The sequence below is a fragment of the Myripristis murdjan genome, chromosome 10, assembly GCF_902150065.1.
Source record: "Myripristis murdjan chromosome 10, fMyrMur1.1, whole genome shotgun sequence".
NCBI classification, from domain to species: domain Eukaryota; kingdom Metazoa; phylum Chordata; class Actinopteri; order Holocentriformes; family Holocentridae; genus Myripristis; species Myripristis murdjan.
The window spans coordinates 8,598,873-8,620,779 of NC_043989.1; the positions used below are offsets into that span (position 1 = coordinate 8,598,873).

Below are 21,907 nucleotides of genomic sequence, written 5' to 3' on the forward strand. Positions count from 1 at the left end.
CGTGATGTTTTGATACTGTAATGTCTTACGTGCTCTTGGTGTGGGTGTGTTGGTGTCTTCTAGGAAGGACGAGCGTGCTGCATCAGGAGAACAACTCCATTGATACTGGACAGGTGGAGATAGGTCGCCGGGTGGGGCAGAGCGTCCCGCCGGGGGTGTTCTGGCGCTCTCGCCTGAGCATGGAGCAGCCACGCTTCCTCAAGTTCAACATCTCGGTACAGAAGAACGCACTGATTGGAGTGTATGGGAGGAAGGGACTTGCACCATCTCACACACAGGTAAAATCTGATTGGACATGTGTATCCCTCGTTTTGAATTTGAATATGCTACAGGCTTTACGGTTCATCAATTGCACTGACACGTCGATTACAAAATCTGCCGGTTTAAGTGATACAATCTGATAAAAGAAATAAATACAATGATTCGCTCTGATACGAATGTGATTACAGAAGAAAAAAAAGGGTACATTACTGCAACTCAAGGTTACATACTCAAATCAAATTGGATCATTTAAAAAAAAAAGATAAAATCTTAAATTTAATCACTCCTTAGTGAACTGTAGAGCTGCAACGATTAGCTGAATAATAATTTCATTGCTTAAAATTTTGATGATCGATTTATTGTTTTGAGTCATTTTTAAGAAGGAAAGTGTGAATATTTTCTAGCATCCTTGATCCTGTATGACAGTAAACAAAATATCTTTGGGTTGTGGACTGTTTTTTGGGACAAAGCAAGACTTTTTAGGAAGTCACTTGAGTCTGTTGGAAATGGTGGACCAATTATGGACCAAACAACTAATCGATTAATCGAGAAAATAATGGACAGAATAATCAATAATGAACATAATTGTCAGTCGCAGCTCTAGTGAATTGTGAATTAAACTGAGTCAATACCAGAAGTTTGGTAGCTCATATTCATACCAGTGAGATTACATTAGACAAAGAATCACACAGTTCAAGTTGTGGCAAGACTACAAACACTAGTAATGGTATTCTGTTCTGAATTTTGATATTAATAAGTATCCGTTCATGTGACATTCCCAGTTCTAGTTTCTCTCTTTGATTTATTTTTCCTGTGTGTGCACATTCATGTCTGTTTATGTGCCTGTCAGTGTGCAGGCATCTGTGTGTATTCCCCTCATGAAATGGCTGTCATTTGCAAATTGAAGTATTTTCAAAAATGTCTCTTGAATGGCATTGGTGGGCATCAGAATGTCCGGTGTCTACCAATGGTGATGGAAGCACTCAGACAATGGTTATTTTCCACCACACTTGACAGCAAAAGCTCTTAGCTTCACCTTCTTGACATTCTCTCTTAGCAAAGATGGGCTTCACTCAAGTGAAGAGAGTGAAGGCCACTATTTGATGGAAGAAAGTCCAATGCGAATGACAACAGGAAAGCAGGATTGCACTTTCAAGGTGAAAAAGGGCAGAAACCTTACAAAATCAAAGACCAAACAGCACTAATTAACAAGACACCGCATTTATGTCTTAAGCAATTGTTGCGCAGACACTCAGGCTTGTCAATGCCGGACACTGTGTCCACTGTGGCCTTTAGATTACATTCTGTTAAGGTGCCAGGGGCATCAGTCGATGCATTTGCTTAACTGAGCATGAAAGACCCCAATGAGAGATACTGACTGTTAGTTGTAGTCACTGTTTGGAACACAACAGCAACTTTTAAGTGCATCAGCCTTCCCACCTTTGTCAGATATAGACTTTCTCTTTGTAGTATTGAACATGTGTCTCTGCTGTTACAAAACTCTGCGAAACTGGACTTGAATAGATTTCATTTTCCCCTGATGTCATAGGGGTTTTTTGTTTTTTCTAAGCAAGGGAGAGAGGGACCTTAGAGGTTGTTTACTGGATATAGACATTGTTTTTGGTGATGTAGCCAAAGTTTCTTTGACTCTAGCTGTGGGCACTGTGGTTGTGGATTTGCAGTTTTACCCAGAAACCCTTACTTGGTCATATGGCACCAGAGTATGCCAGATGTAAGCAGTTCTTAATGGATATTCTTAACGCTGGGAAAAACATTGTTGACATTGTTAAAACACTGTCTGCTGCATTTTGGCCCTGGTGGCTGTGGTCTCCACTCCATTTAAAAACGGCACATGCTGGTTGTGTCTCTGTGAAGGTGAGGCAAACACTATAAGCACATGTCGCAACCCAAAAAAAAGTATGGTGCAAGCATCGACACACACTGGTAAAACAGCGTCTCGGTGTATCTTGTTCAGGTTTATATACAGCCATAATTGTCCTTCATGTAGGCAATTATGGAAATATGTTTGCACTAGATGCTTCTAAGTCAAGTAGGGCAGCTATAGCCACGGCTTTTGCTCTGTCGTGCACCGCTGTTTGTCTGACAGACTGCACTCGATTTAAGCTCATCCATACGGGTTAATTGCAGGTACTAAGAACAGTAACAGGAGTGGGTAAATTGGCCGTTTATTCAGTGGTTGACAGACAGCACATGAAAAGAAAGGGGCAGTCGCTGTATTCATGGCATGCTTAAAGAAGAGGTTTTTGATTTGCTTTATTGGCCATTATTGCATGTGCTTGTGCCAGAGTAATCCCACCCACTGAAAACCTGAGATGGGGCTTCTGGGAAGAAAAGAAAAAAAAAAAAAAAACAGCAAAAAAAGACAACAACATCCAATTATATGACAAAGCATTTCTCCACGTAGGAATACTCCTTCTATTGCCAACATTGTCTGGCCTTAATTAAATCCCCAAAAGCAGCGAAACAACACAACTGGAGAGAAATTACAAATTGCAAATTGGAAAACATGGGAAGACTCCTCACACTAAAAAAAAAAAAAAAAAAAAAAAAAAAAAAAAAAAAAAAAAAACTTCCCAAAAGGTGTAAGTCCATAAGGGAAAAAATAGATATTTATTGGCTGAAATGTGAATTAAGGAAACCAAAAGGTGCTCGGTGCCCAGAATAAGAGTGACAGAACAAGAGGTGTGTTTCTCTATGGGCTGAAGAAAAAAAAACATCCAGGAGGGAGAAAAAATGCTGTAGGGCCTGGTGATGCAATCCAAAACACACAGAGCACATATTCTGCATGCACATATATAACCTATGGATCCGTATGCAACACAAAAAGCTATGTCAATATACAGTAATCATAGGGAATTAGCAATAAATCCAGCAAATATCACAGAAAAGGGCCATTATTACAAATAACATATTTAATGAAAACAAGACTCTAATTAATTAACAAAGCATTTCACCACATAGGAACAGTCTCTCTTTTTGCAACCTTGGCGGTCTTAATTAAATCCTAAAAAACCAAAAAAAAAAAAAAAAAACAAAACGAGTGAAGAAAAAAAAATACAAATTTCAGTTTCCTGCGGCTTCAAATTGGGGGAAATTAATTTTTCTAGGCGGAGAGGTTTTCGAGGTTTTTTGTTGGAACTTGCACTCATTTGTTATCGAGTGTCAGAGCTGAGGTTGCTCAATCTAAAGGTTGTAGAATTTACAGGCTCTGAGCGTTGCTGCTCTCCACGGGGCATCCAGGGGTCTCTCCACGCTTGGCCTCTTGCCTGTTATTCACTGGTATTGTTGGATTGAGATGAGTTGGGGGGCTTTCACACCGGCTAATCGAGATGTATGCACTTGGCCTGAGGTTTTTGGGCTTGTGGGATGAACTGTTATATTAGTTACCCCTCCGGCCAACAACACAAAGAAGTCAACTTCCACCAGGTTAATATCCCTCCCCTGCCCTCTTGCTCCGCTCAAAAGGGTTTAAATCACAGCGCTGACTTCTCCTGGCCCTTGCTTAATGCTTTATTTCCTGTCAGAGTGCGAGTCAATTGAAAGGTTGCTTGTATACATGTCGGTCACATTCCCGGGCACTAAATCCTACTTAATGTTTCCTCTTTCCCCCCCTCCTTTCAGCCATATCAATTTTCATCGTGTCGATAAAAAGAAGAACAAAAGTATATTGTTTTCCAAAGTATTATGACTTTTTTTTTTTAGATAGGCTATGTGCACCTGAAATGAAAACTTGATATCATCTGAGTTGTGTGCTGACACAAAGCAGCAGCCTCACAGCCCTCACCGAGCAACTTCACCATTGGTTTCAGATTCAAGCTCTTCTAAAATCCAGCCGGAGGACTTATGTGTTACACCCCTAAATAACCTAACAGCCTATTTTAGTAGCCGCGAGTACCATCTGTATGTGGTGTAAATCTATATAGCCTATAACTGTGCTTCAAGCGGGGAGGTTTGTCGGTATTTTCCATAATCCTCTGTAGCCCACAGACTGTTTTAGCTGTGGGACCTGCCAGTATGTGTTGCTCTGCTTTGCGCTGCACTCCTCTGCACTCCGCAGTCTCAGTCAAAATGAGGTTCAGGTGTTTAGCAGGTGCAGCGAGACAGGATAGTGAGCAGATGCACCGCATTGCCTGTTTCACTTGGCAGGAATGAGTTGTTACTCCTAGTTTACGCTGTAAATCAATGTTTGTTTGGGGAAAAAAAACAAACAAAAAAAAAAAACAGACCGTTGGCGTGATCACACTGCGTGCACGTTGCATAGGAAAGACGGTAGATATGAGTTACATATGTTATTTATGAGTTCTGTTGTATATTCTGCTTGTAAATAGCATGCACATTAGCTTGCTGGTTGTAAATACTTCTCGGGGATTTGAAGAACGGTGATTTACCCTGATTTCACCAACAGGGACTACCCGCTGTTAATTAATGTTAAAGACTGATATATTCATTTAAAATAAAATTAATAAAATCAATTAACTTGGATTTTTTGGATCGACTTTAAAATGCCATGACATGACTTTACTGCTTTATTTGCATTTTTACAATAATTTGCCGTTTACATTGCACTATTAGGTCAAGAAAGATCTCCAATGTATCTAGTATTAGCGAATAATTGCATTAAATCAATCGGGAATCAAAGAGTAACTCTTCAGCCATTTGGCCTTGATGGTTTCATTGTAGTTTGAAGGTGTGAACACTTTCATGTTGTTGCTTTTAACTGTCAGGTCTTTCCAAGCGTTATTTCCATGAAGACATTAACGCAGCATTATTAAAGGGTTGCTAGAGTTAAATATTAAATGAACAAAAGCACAGAGCTGTTGTATTTTACTATGATGTTACTGATTAACCTGACAGTTTTAAATACAGCACTCTCAAGTTTATAACACATTGAAAAGTGTGAATTTTTTTTTTTTTTTATTGGACTTGGTATCTCCTTTAATGCGTGTTTCAGTAGTTATTAAGCCTGAATGTTGGATGTGTAGATTTACCCATCAGAAATCATGTGAAAATTTAACTGTGAGAGTGTAAAAATTGACAGTATGCCAGTTTGTGCACCAATCTACAACAATGTAACTCAGTTTTACACTTTATACAGTCTGAGCGGCCGCCCAAATACCAAATACTGTAACTGAAGCTGACAAGTATTAATGCGATGACAGCTTATTAACACTGAAAAATGTACAGTGTACACGAGCCTGCTCTGTTGTGTTGTGCGGTGCAACTTTGTAGAGCTCCTTTCAGATTGTTAGTGAGATCACCGGGGGGTCCAGAAGCAAGACATCCACTGAAAACAATAAATAAATAAATATAAATAATAGAAACTTTTATTTTTTCACTCACTCATCGGTTTCCTGTACGGTTTAATCAGACAGAATGTGGAATAACCGTGTGGGTTTAAATCTCAGCCCTGGTGTGTTCTGTGCAGGGTTTGCATGTTCTCTTTGTGTTCATTAGCCTCACAGATCAAAGACATGCAATTCAAGTGGATTGGAAACTATGAAGCAAATTGCTCATAGGTGTGAATGTGAGTGTCTGCCTTTGTTTCCTGTAATGAGCTGCAGCACCCTGAGTGGGGAAGAAGCAGGTGAAGACAATGAATGAATGCATGAACGCGTCTAAAGGAATCTGCTCGGGCGGTTGTTTTGCAGTACGACTTCGTTGAGCTCCTGGACGGCAGCCGGCTCATCGCCAAAGAGCATCGGACTCCCAGTGAACCGGAGACCAGGGCCCGGCTGGAGCACCCGGTCACCGTCCACCAAGCCGGATTCATCCAGTACCTGGACTCGGGGGTGTGGCACCTGGCGTTTTATAATGACGGCCGGAGTTTGGAGGCAGTGTCCTACAACACCATCATTCAGGGTACGAGGGGGGAGCCACATCAGCTGCAGCGGCTGATGAGTGTGATTGGGATGATGTGTAATGACACGTTGGGAGGATTTTAATTTCCCTTAAACAGCTGTGCGTGCATGAACAAACAGTTAAGTTGTTAGCAATTCTGGCGGCTGCACAAACAAGCTGAGCTTTTTTCAAACTTTGAGCTATCCAGGAGGCAAGTTTGGGTTTTCATAGGAGGGTAGTGGATTATTGTGCTCAACGCTATAAGACTAGATGATACATTGCATTGATCCCCCCCCCACCCCACCCCTTACAACCTCTTCAGTGTTTCAAAGTCTGTGAAATTTCCTTGTGGGTTTCGAGGTAGGAAAAACACTAAGGTTGAGTTAACGTTTTTCTTTTTCTATTTCCTTCGGGGAGATCCATTGATCCACCCCTACAAATATGAAGCTATCGACGTGTGAGAGGTCAAAATTGCCTGGGTCCGTCGACGCCTCGATGAACATCCAATACAAGCCAGAGTAATAACAAAAAAGTCTGCCCTCTTAACACCGATCAAAATGAGGGCCCTGGTCTTTGGGGGTGCCCCTTATGAGCGATGGTCTGTTGAATGAACACAAGATCTGTCTGTAGGATATGTCAGATTAACTTCAACTCAGAGAGGATTTACAGAGCTATAAACACTCTAGAGATTGCATTGCTTGTGTGGGCATGATCAGTCATTCAAGGGGGGGTGGGGCGGTGGGATGGGGGATTTTTGACAGAGGGAAAGAGAAATGTGTCAAGGAAATAGAATTATTTGGGGTATTTTAAAATGCCCGTGTGGCTTTTACTTAAAATGGCGTAGATGGGAATAGTTGGGCTGCGGCGAATGTGTTATGGAGGCTTAGCCCTTAGTGGGACGTGGACAAATAGCTGCAAATGTATGCTGTGCTTTTTAGATGCACTGCAGATAAGCGATGCTTAGGAAGCACAGAGTGACAATACAAATCAGAATTTTAGTTTTCCCATTTTTCTTTTTCTTATTTAAATTCCAAGTTTTGCTCTTATTTGCAAGGTGTACAGTGATTTCATTTGGCTTATTGTATTTTTTTTTTTTAAATCAGTGAGACATCAGTGAGAAAATAGGCACTACTGTCTCTTTCTTTCTTTCTTTCTTTCCCTCTAAACTACAGTTATGTGAGGTAAAATGGATACACTTTAAATAAGGCGATACCAGATGACATTTTTAATCACTTTAAGTAATTCGGTGGCCCCAGTAGATTTCAGAAAGTGTCCAACTGTCAAAAGTTATGTTAAAGATGATTTCCAGAATTGCTCTAATAGGCTGAACTGATGACTTTTTACTTGCGTGTGCTCGGAGAGCCTCCAGCAACCCACGACCATGATTATCATAAGCGGTTTGCAAATGAATAAATGAAAGAATGAATGAATGACTGATGAATAGGTGGTGATTCAGTGCCCTCTCTGTATCTGCAGAATCGGTCACAGAGTGCACACACAACTGTTACGGGAACGGAGAGTGTGTGGCGGGGACCTGTCACTGTTTCCCAGGATTCATAGGGCCGTACTGCTCCAGAGGTGCTCACTTACTATTTCCTTATTTACTTACTCTTTTTTTTGATCATTCAGCTCATGATTTTGGTACTAAACCCTAAACTTCCTGTGCTAATTATGATAATAAATTAGTTTTATACATATCTTGTTTGTAATTTGTTAATATATGTGTTATTTTACATTTACAGCATTACTTTATGACTTTATTATACAATGAAGTACTCTATCTGACTATATATCTATTTTCCTTGAGGACCCCAAGAGGAATAGCTGTCATCTACAGATGGCCGCTGATGATGATCCTAATAAACAATAAACCCTGTAGTTATATTTGCCACTTAGTCCAAATACACAGCAGATTATGGAGCTCATAATGGACCATGTCTGCAGTATTTTATAAAGAAGGCGTCTGATCCAAAATGGGATAACCGCCATTAGAATTATGTGTGACCTGCTCTTACAAACAGATAGCACTAATTACAGCACACTCCATTACTTTTTAAAGGAAATACTGCCAAAAAAATAAGCTCCCCTCTAAACAAGTCAGTCTCATACTCATTCTTAAAATATTGTTGTTTTTTTTTTTAAAACAAATGGGAAAAACTGCCAGTGGAGTGAGATAATCCCACTTGTTTCCAGTGCTAATCAATTTCCAGAATTTTCTTGAATCAAATGTAATTTTCTTAGCGGTCCTTCTAGGTTAATCTGTCTTATTCTGCCTTTTTTTTTTTCAGCATATTTATGCTTGTTCCCAGAAAAAAAAGTGAAACTGTATAAGAAACAAGTAGGATTATCTCATCCCACTGGCAGATTCTCTCTACTTGATTTAAGAATAACAAGATTTTAAGACTGAATAAAGTAAGACTGAATTATTTTTTTTGCACTGTAGCCAGTAATTTAAGTCACTGGTTGAAAAAAATAAAAATAAAAAGAGTGGGCTATTTTTCCCCCCCCTTTTGACAAACATAATATTTTGTCCTCATGTCCTCATACCCCTCCTCAGCTGCCTGTCCGATCCTGTGCAGTGGGAACGGCCAGTACACCAGGGGGCGCTGTCAGTGTTACAGCGGTTGGAAGGGCACAGAGTGCGACGTGCCTGCCTCTCAGTGTATCGATCCACAATGTGGGGGTCATGGACTCTGCGTGGCGGGTAACTGTGTGTGCAGCGCCGGCCACAAGGGAAGCAACTGCGAGCAAGGTAAAGGGAAAAGCTTCTTCCCATTGGATTTCGAGCCGCTCGATGCAACGTGTCTCTGTGTGAACCTCAGGGGGATCGACACAGCCCATTGGTGAAACAATTGGTGTTTTCAACTCCACTGAGCGGATAATTCTTCGGATGCTGTTATTGATACCATGCGTATAAATTAACTCCCTCTTAAGGTTTAGTCCACATGACTGTACAAATTGAAATAGACTGTTTATTGTCCACTGATGCCATCAGCTTTTTGTGCATTATAAAACACTTGTTAGAGTCAGTCAATGGCATCTGTTTCTCCTTTTACTGAATAGAGAGCTCCCTCTTTCTCCTCAACCTTTTCCACATTCCCCTCCCCTCCAATCAATTTAGCTTTATTGATCCTCATTCAGAGCGCAGGCAATTATCAGCTCAGATTTACATCTGCAGGTTTCTGACCTTGCATGTAAAATGCTTTGGGGTCACCAAATTATTATATTGTGGTTTTCTTTGAAGTCAAGCAATATGGGAAGGAAGCATAAATGGCTGGATATTACTTTCAAGTAAATCTCTGGTGGATAAATCAGGTCAGGTTAATGGACAGTATTACTGTTAAAGCACATATGTAAATGCACAGGGCAGTCAGCTTCAGAGAAAGCACAATGGTTGGTTGTTGCAAATTAGAACTCATTGGTAACAGGCTAATAATGTTGGTCATAATTGCCAATTATTAACCTAGATCAGCAAATTGATCTGTAGATTGTTAATGATAGTAATTGATTTGATCTGTCGAGACACTAATTAGGCTCCTTTCCCCAGTCCTTATAATGGCGCATAATTATGGTATCACTACAGTGGAAGTACCCTGTAATAGGGGAAATTGCTGAAAGTCGCCAGCAGGATGGAAAATCATCACCAGCCCCCACCAAGGACAGCTAAATTTTACTTATGGTTAACCAGCCCTCGTCTGACACTCGGGTTCATTTCCATCCTAAAAATCATTTGGTGACACCGTGAAAGTGGCTGGTGCATTTTGGAGTGCGTCAGCTGCTGTTGCTGGTTGATGTAAGTGAAGATTGATGTCACCCTCGAAAGTGTTATTTATTTCTTTTTTTTTTCTTTTTTTTTTCTGTCCTCCTTGTGTCTCCTCAGTGGACTGTGTGGACCCGACGTGCACCGGTCACGGAGCCTGCCATCACGGTGAGTGCCACTGTAACCCGGGCTGGGGGGGGATCAGCTGTGAGATCCTGAAGAGCACTTGTCCAGAGCAGTGCTCCAGCCACGGCACCTTCAACACCGACTCAGGGACCTGCGTCTGCGAGGCCAACTGGACCGGGGCCGACTGCTCAGTAGGTCAGAAGACGCTCCTTCCCTTTCTTTCATTACTTAATGGAAACAGAGGCCGTATTACTTAGAGTGGTAATCTGCTCGATCCGTTTTGGCGACATCTTTGGTGCTAAGTGGTCATTGCTGTCATGTTTTTGCGCTGCACTTCCCAGAGATCACTTGGCAGTCAGACAGTGAATGGGGCCAGCAGGGTGACAGGCAACATCATCGCTTCCTCCTCTTCCAGGAAAAACCAACCTCATTTCGAGTAGCGAATGTAAATAGGCCCATGAACCGGCTACACACCGAAACACAGCTGTGGAAAAATCTATCAGCAACAGAGAGCATCAAAACAAACTTTTATTTCAGTGAAAATGTGACAGATTATTACTTTAAAAAAGAAGAGCAATGACTACCACAGAGCTGTGTCTAAGTATGGGCATGTTTTTCAGAAGAAAATTAAGTGCATCACACTCCACTCAGGAATCCAAATGAAACTATAAATATGCAGAAAACTTACTACATATATGCTGTAAGTTTTAACCATTTTTCCGTGACATTAACCATGTTTCAGAATGAATTTCCAGAGCAGTTCTTGTTGTTCGACATGGACGTGAAGCATTTTGGAATGAAACTGTCAATATAAACAGTAATTGTAAATGGTTAGGGCAGTCCAATCAGTATTTGTCAGCTTTCTCCCAAAGGTAGAAATCAGAGAACCAAGACTCTAATATGAGGTACTACAGTCTGGACCTGCTTCACACATGATGAATGGGAGCCTTAATTTAACAGGAAAAGTTATGTATTATAGTATTATCAGCCACAAACAACTTTTTCTATTAAGATATTTTCTAATGCACTCTCTTATTTTCCTCTGTGTTACATCACAGATTGGAGACAGACCACAGTTACTGCAGGTTAAATATTCATTAGAAAAAACACGTTTAAAAGCGAATGCCCAAACTTACATCGCTCTCACCTGCCTAAGTGAGTGAATCAATCACTCCCTCTGCTTCTCAAACCAAAGTTACACCCTTGGGTGGAGTTAATTAGCAGTGAAAATGTAATCTGTGTTAAGGATATAAGGAGAAGGATGCTGACAAACGATAGCCAGCAGTTATTCATGCTTGAGCATAAGAAAATAAACTGAGGTCAAACTGCAGTCGGGACGGATGCTCATATTCAGCAGTTTCGTCATGCATCTTTAGCTGCGATGAACACCGAGGAAGGCAAATTAAGGCGAAGGGCGACTTAGTTTGACAAGTTCATCGTGCTTTGTTAAAGTTACAGGGACTGGAAAAGGATGTGCGGGGGCCAAAACCTCCATCGTGGCAAAGTGACAGGTTCTGAAAACTTGTAAATGGGAAGAAGACAGCAAAGTAAACATCTCCACTCTAATTCTGACTAACCATTTCAATCAAACTGCAGGTGTGATGGCATGTTTATGTCTGAAATCAACACATGTAGCACAGATTTGCTTCAGTTGTCAACAAATTTTTCCAAGCAACAACCTAATGCCAGTGCTTCATAACTGAACATATGTTGCTCATTACATCGTTTTTTTTTTTTTTTTTTTGTTCTCCTTGTTTAAAAGTAATGCACGTGTGTTAGTGGATTTGCTGACAGTGCAGGAATATAACAGCTTAAAAAAAAAATTCTGAGGAGAGGGGACAATCTCATATTGCCATCTGCTCAGAACAGAGCCTCCTCATTAGTTACTTAGCTTTCTATTCAGAGGGTTTGCTGTTCAACACAGGTAGGTGACATGTTAGTTCATAGGCTGGCCCCTCCCATCTGTTATCTGTGCCTAAGATCCAGGTGATTTATGTGCCGTTTCCCTCCTCAGAATAGACTCATTCTTGGTGGTAAAATCCTGGAACAAAATACAATGCCCATATTGAGTCTAATAATTAAACATAGAAGACTCAGTGTGTTTCTGTCAGTAGAGAGGCTGTCAAATATCTTTCTTTTGGCTGAAATTCAATTGAAAATTGAAGCATAAGGAGTCTGGATGGTACGTTTGAGATGATAGATGCGTGTGCAGACCTCTAAAGCAGCATGCAGCCTACTTGGTTGGTGCCCAGGAAGAAAGAATGATTGTTTTGGTGAACAGGGATTTTTTTTTGTCTCACTTGATTCTCTTTCAGGCTGCAGTCTTAAAGAGAGGTAATTTGTTATTCTGTTAAAGCTTTCGAAATTCGGGACACAATCCTCTCACTCAGCAAGATATCTCATGCTTGTCGATAGCAGAACTGAACGCTGAAGGGCGAGGTTGGCCTCTGTGCAGTCCAAAAGCAAGGGAGTTTACCCACCTGGGTGGGTGGAGGATTCTCTCTTAATTAATGCTGGAGTCCTTCCTCAATTAAATAAACTTTAATTAACAAGCGTGTAGCATGGATCGACCGCCCACTACTGCTATCCAGCTTGAGTCAGGGGCATGTTAAAAGCAGATAAACACTTTTGCACTAATGAAAAATTGATTGCATAGATTCTATGGGAAGGAGGTATCCCTTTGGAATCGAATGAGTCCCCTCCAGAGGCATGTTTAATATTCTACAGTGTCGTCTAGACTTAATCAGACCCATCCAAGGTCTCTCAATCGAAGAAAAACTCCATTCAGAGAGATGGAAACAGTCCGTTAAAAGAGCTCCAGTAAAGGGGATGGAGTGTGAGGGCGGGGGTACTTTGGACCAAAAAAAAAAAAAAAAAGTGAAGTAAAATGAGTTGATATTTTTGACTTGACTTGTTACATCTTGGGAGGCGTAATGATGTCTCTCAGCTAATTTGCTTTCCTTTCAGGCTACACCAAGTTTTTAAAAGTCCCCAACTTTTCGGTTTTAGGACTATATAGATTTCCTGAAACATCTATCCACTTAAAAATTGAGCACATACTTAGGGCGTCTTTCCTCCACCGCAGTGAAAGCCATTGTTGTAGTGGAAAGCTTATTGCTGTGCTGCTCAAAAGCGTTGATAGCAGCTCTTGGTTCCAGTAAATGAACATTTCTTACCGTCACTGAAAAAATTAGCTGTGGAGTTGGAGAGTGTTGGTTATAGCACAGAGGACACGAGAGATTTTTCTACCACCCGTGGCTTCAGTGAGTTTAGATTTTTTTTTCTTTTTTCCACTCTGTTTAGTTTTGTTGAAAATAACACAGAAACATAACAGAGAGAATACAAGATTGATCTGCCCCTCCCCGGACTCCACAGACTTCAGAAGTGTACTTCAGAACCTAACCTTGGTCTCAGTCTGCCAACATGCCCCGGACATTCACACATTCATGAATAAGAGCATTCAGAATATCTAAAGACCTAAAAAGTGGTTATTTTGAAAGTTTTTATCGCAGAAAGTAATTGCATCGCCGTTTCTCTCCTTCCGTGTGCTCTGAATTTAGACTGAGTGATGACAGGTCTTGTTTCCATGAGCGCTTCACCATTAGCGAGAAAATAAATTGCCTTCTGGAATTATTGCAGCCTTTGATGAAGATGAGATAAAAATGGCCATGGAAGAACAACTGGCAAATAATAACCTATGTTCTGCACTCCGAATAATTTGTCGAACTCTTTCCCATTGTTTAGGATTAATTATTCAAAGAAACGCCGTTTTCCACGTGTGATAGTCTTCGATGTCATTTCAGATGGAAAACAGTGGTTGGTGCTGTTATCAGAATATTGTTGATAAGCTAATTAAAGTCCTCCATAATTTGCTGCTGAGTAAATTTCACTTAGAGTACACTGAAACTGCTTCAAATATCACCCATCTATCTGCCATAAAATGATCCATTCACTGACTGCATTTCTTTCTTATGCTCAGTCTTTTTAAAGCCCGAGTTGTCTTAAATGTCTCTTTTAACATGCATTCATTGAATCTGAATGGCTTTCAGTATTCAGTAGTTTCCGTGTGTTGGTGTATTGTAGATAATGTGGTTCAGAAATGAAATGTCAGTGTAGTGAGCCTTGAGGGATTACATTAGCCTGTAACCATTTAATAATATGGCAGTATGTAGGTTAAGACTTCTCCTGGTGTTTTTTGTTTTTTTTTTTAATCGACATTTTGCCTCATTCTCATGTACTCGTGTATTTTTTTTCTCTTTTTTTTTGGCATTGAGGATTTTGCTCTCCTCCACGTTTAAAACGTTGACATTGTGTATGTCGACTATGTAGTCCACTCCACACTTTGCAAAAAACGAAAAAAAGTGTAGATGAGGAATCTACTGAGATCCATATCATTTCCCTCTGAATGGCAGAATTTTCTCAGCTGCCTGTACTCACACTATAGCATAGCATTATGTTTATAACTTTCTACAAACTTTGGCCAATGTTAACCAAGGATACCAGCACAGCACAGGGATATCTAACCATCAGAGAATTGATTCATTAGCTGCAGATGCATCAATATAGAGTATAATCAATGCAATGCTGCACACTTGAAAAAAATTCATAAATATACAACAACTAGATACTCTTGCCCTCCTCAGATTGATCCTGCATCTGCCCTGCATTAGCACAACAGACAGTTGTTTTGTGAATGCTGCACAGTAAAACCAAATTAGTACACTGCAACACAACACTTGAGGATCTCTTAGCCAACTAGTTACCAGACTCATTTCTAGCAGCTCCCATCCTGAAAAAGACAGCCAAACTCCATTCCCAGTAGTAGTTCAGCAAGCGTGAAGTTAAAAAAAAAAAAAGAAAGAAAGAAAAGGGGAGAAAAAAAAGTCGGTTTTCTACAGTACAAAAGCTGCATCACTATGTGGTTGTCAGTGTGTGATGGCTTTGCCTTTGCAACAGAGGTGTGTGTGGTGGACTGTGGTCCCCATGGCTCATGCATCAGCGGGATGTGTCACTGCGAGGAGGGCTGGACGGGACCGGAGTGCGAGCAGAGGGACTGTCACCCACGCTGCATTGACCACGGTGTCTGCCGGGAGGGCAAGTGTGACTGCCACCAAGGCTGGACCGGCGAGCACTGCACAATTGGTGAGCCATGATGCCTCACACATCACACAACTCACACCTCACAGAGGGGCACACACTGCCAGCAAAGGCAATTTAGTTTTGAGGTCAGTCTTAAAATTGTATTTGTTTTAAAACAACAGAGAAATTGGAAAATTAGTTTCATTTTGTGATTTTTTTTTAATGTAATTTCATGTACCTGTATCTACACTGATGGCTTTTTATGAGTTGTAATCAATAATATTCCTGTTCTTTGGTACTTAAATGTCATTTCACTTCCCAGAGATCACTGGTCAGTCAGACAGTGTGATCAGTGCTGTGAATGGATTAGATTTTCTCTTGATGCCACTCTTCTTTGTCTGTTCAGCCACGGTCGCTGTTATTGCTCATGCTGACTGCCCGGCTCTCCTTCTTCTTCTTTTTTATTGCAAACAAGCTGCTGCCGATGCCTCTGAAACATAAAATGAATCACTTCCTGTTAGGGTTCCTGTGCACCAGATGATTTTTTTTTTCCTCCAGGGAAGATCACCTGCCAGTATTTAGATCATCAAATGTACCAAATGTAACAACAAGCTGTGTCTAGCATGAATCACTATTGTATTATATCAGATGGAAATCTATTTCTTTGAAAATGAGATGCATCATCCCCTTAATCTGCTGAAAGTCTGTCCGACCAGAAAAGAAAGACAATTCAGTGTGTCCTAGATGTTGACAGGCTGTCCCTCACTTTTTCCTCTCTGTCTTTTTGATTTCCTCTCTTTGTGTAACACCTAACACCCACTTTGTGTTTTTTTTTCTTTCCTCCATTTAGATATTCCACCTTTTTGACTGCTGGAGTGATACTCCTGTATTAGCAAGTCAAGGGCGGGTATTCAGGGAGAAGAAAAGCCAGGGCTAGGCCTCTTTGGAATATCATTTTTCTGAAATGGCAATGCTTCAGCCGGCATTAATGAGGATAATGAGTTCTGAGATGTCACTTCCTATTGACCTATAGCCCGAACCTCCTCGACTCCTCACCCCCTGTCAAAGGTCCCATAGTTAAACCTTGACACGGCCCGCCAAATAGCACTCCCCCGTGCGTCAACCCCGACCACTCCATGACGCCATCCTCCCTGTGAAACAAAGATTCGGCACTCCAAACTATTGAACCCTAATTATGTATTTACAAGTTCTCTCATCAGCAATCCCCCATCCAGAGCGCAAATCAGCCTCTGAGGAAGGACAGATTGCAGTGAGGGAGTTGTTGGAGGGGTCACATTCCTGATCTTATTAATCTTTCCCCGCTCGGTACCGACTGCGCACCAGCCCTTTTCTTTTTCTTTCTTCCTGTTTAAGACCCCCATCAGGAAAGTAATTCCTTGCATTGGATGCACTGGGGATGAATAGGCAGCACTTTACCTTTTCTTAGAGAACTGGGAGCTTATTTCGTCTTTCAAACCCTGAATAACTGCCATTTGCACAAAGCGCCTTTTAATCACATTACATGGCCAGGACTTGAATAGAGGACTTCCTTGGCCATTCTATTGTTGCAAGCATCTAGATCCTGTTTTTATATGCAAGGCTTAACCCATTCTCATTGCTTTCTCAGCGCTGCAGTTTACCATTAAGGTGTTTTTGATTCGTCTTAGTGTACTGTGGGTTGAGTGCCATGCTTTCTGTTGGGCTCAGTGAAGTGGAGATGATGGCAAAATCGGGAAAAAAAAATGAATGTTTAGTATGCTGCTGCATGATGTATTCATATCACAGTGACAATGAACATACATACCTTCAGAATGGCAGACAGTAAAGTGTTTTTGAAGCAGAACAAGACGCAGCAGGCTCAAAGACCACAGTCCAAGTCTTTCAGCAGAGCAAAAAACAGAGCGCTTTTAATACGCCGAAACCAACAGAAACAGAATGCTCATTTTTTTGTTAGCCTGTTAGTGTCTTGCTTTAGCGAATCAAAACAGATGGAGAGTGTTAACAATGAATATTTTATTGAGCTTAACACGTCAGATTCGTTTGGATTGCCTCATATCTATAGAAGTATAGGCTTTGGGCGCCTCTCCTGTCAAATCTGGTGCTTTTGACCATAACATTAAGATTAATCATTAGCTGATGTAATTAACTTCTTTATTCCAAGTTTGTCAAATACTGGATTTTGCTCACTAAATTACTAAACTGTTCTTCTATGTCTGCAGCATCTCTCAGCTCTGTCTCTCTCACACTTTCTCCCCCTCCCTGTTAGTGTTGCTCCGTTTGTACTTCCTTGCCTTACTTCTACTTACATTTCACTCTCTTTTGTATTTTATGTCTGTCTGCCTGCCTGCCTGTCTGCCTGCCTGCCTATCTGTCTCTCTCCCCAACTTCCTTCTCGGCTTACTTGTCTAGCCCTGGATTCCAGAGTATCAGGTAAAAAAACCCCTTTCCGTTTTCACTTAACTTGAAAATTATACTCTTCATGCAGAATATCCTCTGATCCAGCTGCACACCTAGCTCTTTTGCCTGTTACTTGAACACTTGCCTCTCTTAAATTGGGTGAGCTCACAGCTTTTCCTCTCTTCCTGTAGTAACAGACAAATCCTGTCACTCATGCTTAGTATTAGCTATTCACTTCAATCACCGCAACAACTGTGATTTACATACACAGAGGAGAGATTGAAATTAGAGCAGAAGCCACAAGGTGCTTTGCTTTTCACCATTGGCCGAGACAAAGATAATCTCGAGAAAACTACCAGCAAAGCTTCTCTCCACATATTTAAGCCAAGTTGGCAGGTACATCAGCTTTGTTCCAGGTACCCTTTCCACTTTGTGTGCTCCCTGTAAGTTACAATCAGTAAATGTGTTTGTCAGTTTTAGCTCTCTGCTACCACAGAGATAAGTAATTTTCTTTTCCAAATGTTTCCCTTTCCTCGGTTGTGTAATAGGAGCAGTCAAGATAGGATATAAAGGTAAATTGAACCACTACCCCCCAAGGGAGATTGTCACAAACAATCCCTCCCTGCTCTCTGTCTTTCCTAGCACGGCGTATATACACCTGTTCTATGTCCGAGTCGATCATAATGTTTCTGCTGTGACCCTGCTCCCCGATATGTCCCCTCATCTCCTGTCCGTCTTAACCAGTTCCACACAAACTCCACAGTCCCCTCTCCCTTGTCTTAATTCCTTGTGTCTGCCAGATTAAATGCCCGGAATTGGTGTGGTTAGTTATGTTTCAGCTCTCTGTCTCACCTTCTCTAAAAAGGAATGCGATCTGGCAGCAAATGCTCTGTTTTGTAAATGTGGAGACCTCAGATTCCTCCCCACACCAGACTCCCTCTCCTATTTACATATAGACTTGCCCTCTCCTTTGATGTTGTTGTTACTTCACATGAGTATTTCAAAAATCTCTGCTGATGCGAACACGGGCCACTGCTGCGTTGCCGTTTGAAATCATATGAGGTTTTCAAGTAGATTTCATGCAACCCAGTGTTTCTGAAAATCATTTTACTCATAAATCATGCAAACCCTCATTTCAAATAAGAACGCCCCGCCGAAATCTGCGGATTTTTACCTGAGAGCAGCGATATGTTTTCCCAGCATCCCATTGGCACAGCGGTATTGACTATGAGTAAATAGATCAGCACTTTCCCTCTTCCTCACTTAATTCCTTATGCTGCCCTGCCGTTGGCTGCACGTCTTGCTGAGGCTCATGTGAAACGACAGTAACTGCTCACCCCCTCCTCCCCCCATCCCCCCCAGTCCTGTCAGAGGTGTATTGTACTGTATGTTCACCCAAAACTGTCTTTTATCATTTTTGTCCCCCCTCCCCACCCCTTGCCCCTGTCCAGTTTAAATGACCCGCTCTTGTCTCCTCCCTCACCCCCCCCTCTGCTGTTTCACCCGCTCTGAGCTGCCCGGGTGTTTGACTCACTCGCAATGTATTGACAGACGGCTGCCCCGGTCTCTGCAACAACAACGGGAGGTGCGTCCTGGATCAGAACGTCTGGCACTGCATCTGCCAGTCAGGATGGAGGGGGCTGGGGTGTGACGTGGCGACCGAGACGCTCTGCTCAGACGGCAAGGATAACGAGGGAGGTAGGGACACGTAAAGCCTCGCATAAAGAGCCTCGGCGGTTTCAGGAAATTTGTGTCTGTCTCGGTGCATGAGCCTTTGATGTGGCTCCTCGGTGAGAGCGCGAACAAACAAAACATTTCAATTATACACAAAACATAATTGAGAACAATATGCAAATGCTGTCACTGAGGAGACACTAGCTGTTATACACAGTAGATTATAGAGCTGGGTGATATATTGATGTTTCATCAATTTCGTGATATGAAACTACACTATATTACCAAAAGTATTCGCTCACCTGCCTTTACTCATACTATGAACTGAAGTGCCATCCCATTCCTAACCCATAGAGTTCAATATGATGTCGGTCCACCTTTTGCAGCTATTACAGCTTCAACTCTTCTGGGAAGACTGTCCACAAGGTTGAGGAGAGTGTTTATAGGAATTTTTGACCATTCTTCCAAAAGCGCATTGGTGAGGTCACACACTGATGTTGGTTGAGAAGGCCTGGCTCTCAGTCTCCACTCTAATTCATCCCAAAGGTGTTCTATCAGGTTCAGGTCAGGACTCTGTGCAGGCCAGTCAAGTTCATCCACACCAGACTCTGTCATCCATGTCTTTATGGACCTTGCTTTGTGCACTGGTGCACAGTCATGTTGGAAGAGGAAGGGGCCCGCTCCAAACTGTTCCCACAAGGTTGGAACTGCATGGAATTGTCCAAAATGTTTTGGTATCCTGAAGCATTCAAAGTTCCTTTCACTGGAACTAAGGGGCCAAGCCCAGCTCCTGAAAAACAAGCCCACACCATAATTCCTCCTCCACCAAATTTCACAGTCGGCACAATGCAGTCTGAAATGTACCGTTCTCCTGGCAACCTCCAAACCCAGACTCGTCCATCAGATTGCCAGATGGAAAAGCGTGATTCATCACTCCAGAGAACGCGTCTCCACTGCTCTAGAGGCCAGTGGCGGCGTGCTTTACACCATTGCATCCGACGCTTTGCATTGCACTTGGTGATGTGTGGCTTGGCTGCAGCTGCTCGGCCATGGAAACCCATTCCATGAAGCTCTCTGCGTACTGTACTTGGGCTAATCTGAAGGTCACATGAAGTTTGTAGCTCTGTAGCAATTGACTGTGCAGAAAGTCGGCGACCTCTTTGCACTATGCGCTTCAGCATCCGCTGACCCCTCTCCGTCACTTTACGTGGCCTACCACTTCGTGGCTGAGTTGCTGTTGTTCCCAAACGCTTCCATTTTGTTATAATAGAGCTGACAGTTGACTGTGGAATATTTAGGAGCGAGGAAATTTCATGACTGGATTTGTTGCACAGGTGGCATCCTATGACAGTTCCACGCTGGAATTCACTGAGCTCCTGAGAGCGGCCCATTCTTTCACAAATGTCTTGTTTCACAGTCTGCATGCCTGAGTGCTTGATTTTATACACCTGTGGCCAGGCCAAGTGATTAGGACACCTGATTCTGATCATTTGAATGGGTGAGCGAATACTTTTGGTAATATAGTGTAGGTATTTTTTTATGGCTGCATTACAGTAAAGTAATACAAATTTCTTCGTAGACAGTTCTAGCTGTTGTGATTTGCCTCCAGCTGCTTGGTCGTCATATCCACATTGTAAATTCTTTATCAAAAGTCTCTTCTGTGTAAATAATTCTATCTGTGTAATCTTATGGAAGAACCAGCAGCCATCCCTTCAGTATTGTCACAATACTGATACTGAGGTTTTCAGTTAAAGAAACAGCGGCGTTTTATTTTGCTCATATCACCCAACCCTAGCAGCATGACTTATAAAAAGCAGTTGATTGTGCCCGCAAGCACAGCATAATGTTATTTCATTGACCATAAACTGTTTCCTACGCAGTCGCCAAACCTGATTTCTAATGAACTGCTCTGCCCGTTCAGCAAGCCCAGAACTTCTGCCGAGGCGGAGCTGCAGTTTTAAATAGTTCATACTTGAATGTCAGCTCGGGATCTTTGCTGTCGCTTGAATGAACTTGAGCTCAAGTTAGAAGTCATCTCCGCGCACCAGAGCTCGGCACAATAAGGGAGATGCTCGCACGTTGCTTTTGTCAACCCATAATGCATCGAGGTCAGCAAAGCTTTACCTCCCTGTCTTGACTGTCTCTCCTGTGTTCCAGATGGGCTGGTCGACTGCATGGACCCAGACTGCTGCACTCAAATCTCCTGCCAGGGTCAGACCTACTGTCGCGGATCTCCCGACCCGGCTGCCATCGCGGGCCAGGGCCAAGGGGCAGCCGCTGCCCAGCCCACCTCCAAGGGCTTTTATGATCGTGTCAGTTTTCTGATTGGTCCCGGCGGTAGTCATGTGATACCTGGGGATAACCCATTCAACAGCAGGTGAGCGGCTTAATGACTTAGTGACAGCTTTTTAATTATTTGGATCACGCTATAGCTCTTGCTGGCCCGTTACCAATCAGGCGCCAGACACCTGTGTTTGTGCAGCTCCTCCAAAACGTCAAAGAATCATCTCCCTTCTCTTTGTCTTTGCATTCACTCTGACAAATGTATTTACAATTATGTTGCTGTCATAAGCAGGTGTGTGTGTGTGTTTTGTTTTTTTTTTGGCATAGATTAAGTTGCTTAAGAGTGAGTTTGTTCCTTATGTTATCAAAAACATGAGGATTAAGCTTCTAAAATCCAGATACAGTTCCTTTTTTTTACCCAAAGCGAGGGACAACAAAGATTTTATTAAGGAAACCATCTTTGGCGGC

The 21,907-nt window shown here is 42.1% G+C and overlaps 1 protein-coding gene across 1 annotated transcript in view; it reads left to right on the plus strand.

Annotated features, from left to right (window-relative positions):
* The window catches only part of LOC115366788 (teneurin-3), a 130,730-nt gene that overhangs the window by 66,807 nt on the left and 42,016 nt on the right, over positions 1-21,907 (plus strand). The window contains exons 6-15 of the mRNA XM_030062417.1: positions 64-278; positions 5,931-6,141; positions 7,597-7,698; positions 8,678-8,872; positions 10,001-10,201; positions 14,963-15,148; positions 17,495-17,515; positions 18,031-18,054; positions 19,034-19,180; positions 21,314-21,533. Coding sequence (XP_029918277.1) covers positions 64-278; positions 5,931-6,141; positions 7,597-7,698; positions 8,678-8,872; positions 10,001-10,201; positions 14,963-15,148; positions 17,495-17,515; positions 18,031-18,054; positions 19,034-19,180; positions 21,314-21,533 — 1,522 coding nt within the window. The remainder of the gene's footprint in view (positions 1-63; positions 279-5,930; positions 6,142-7,596; positions 7,699-8,677; positions 8,873-10,000; positions 10,202-14,962; positions 15,149-17,494; positions 17,516-18,030; positions 18,055-19,033; positions 19,181-21,313; positions 21,534-21,907) is intronic.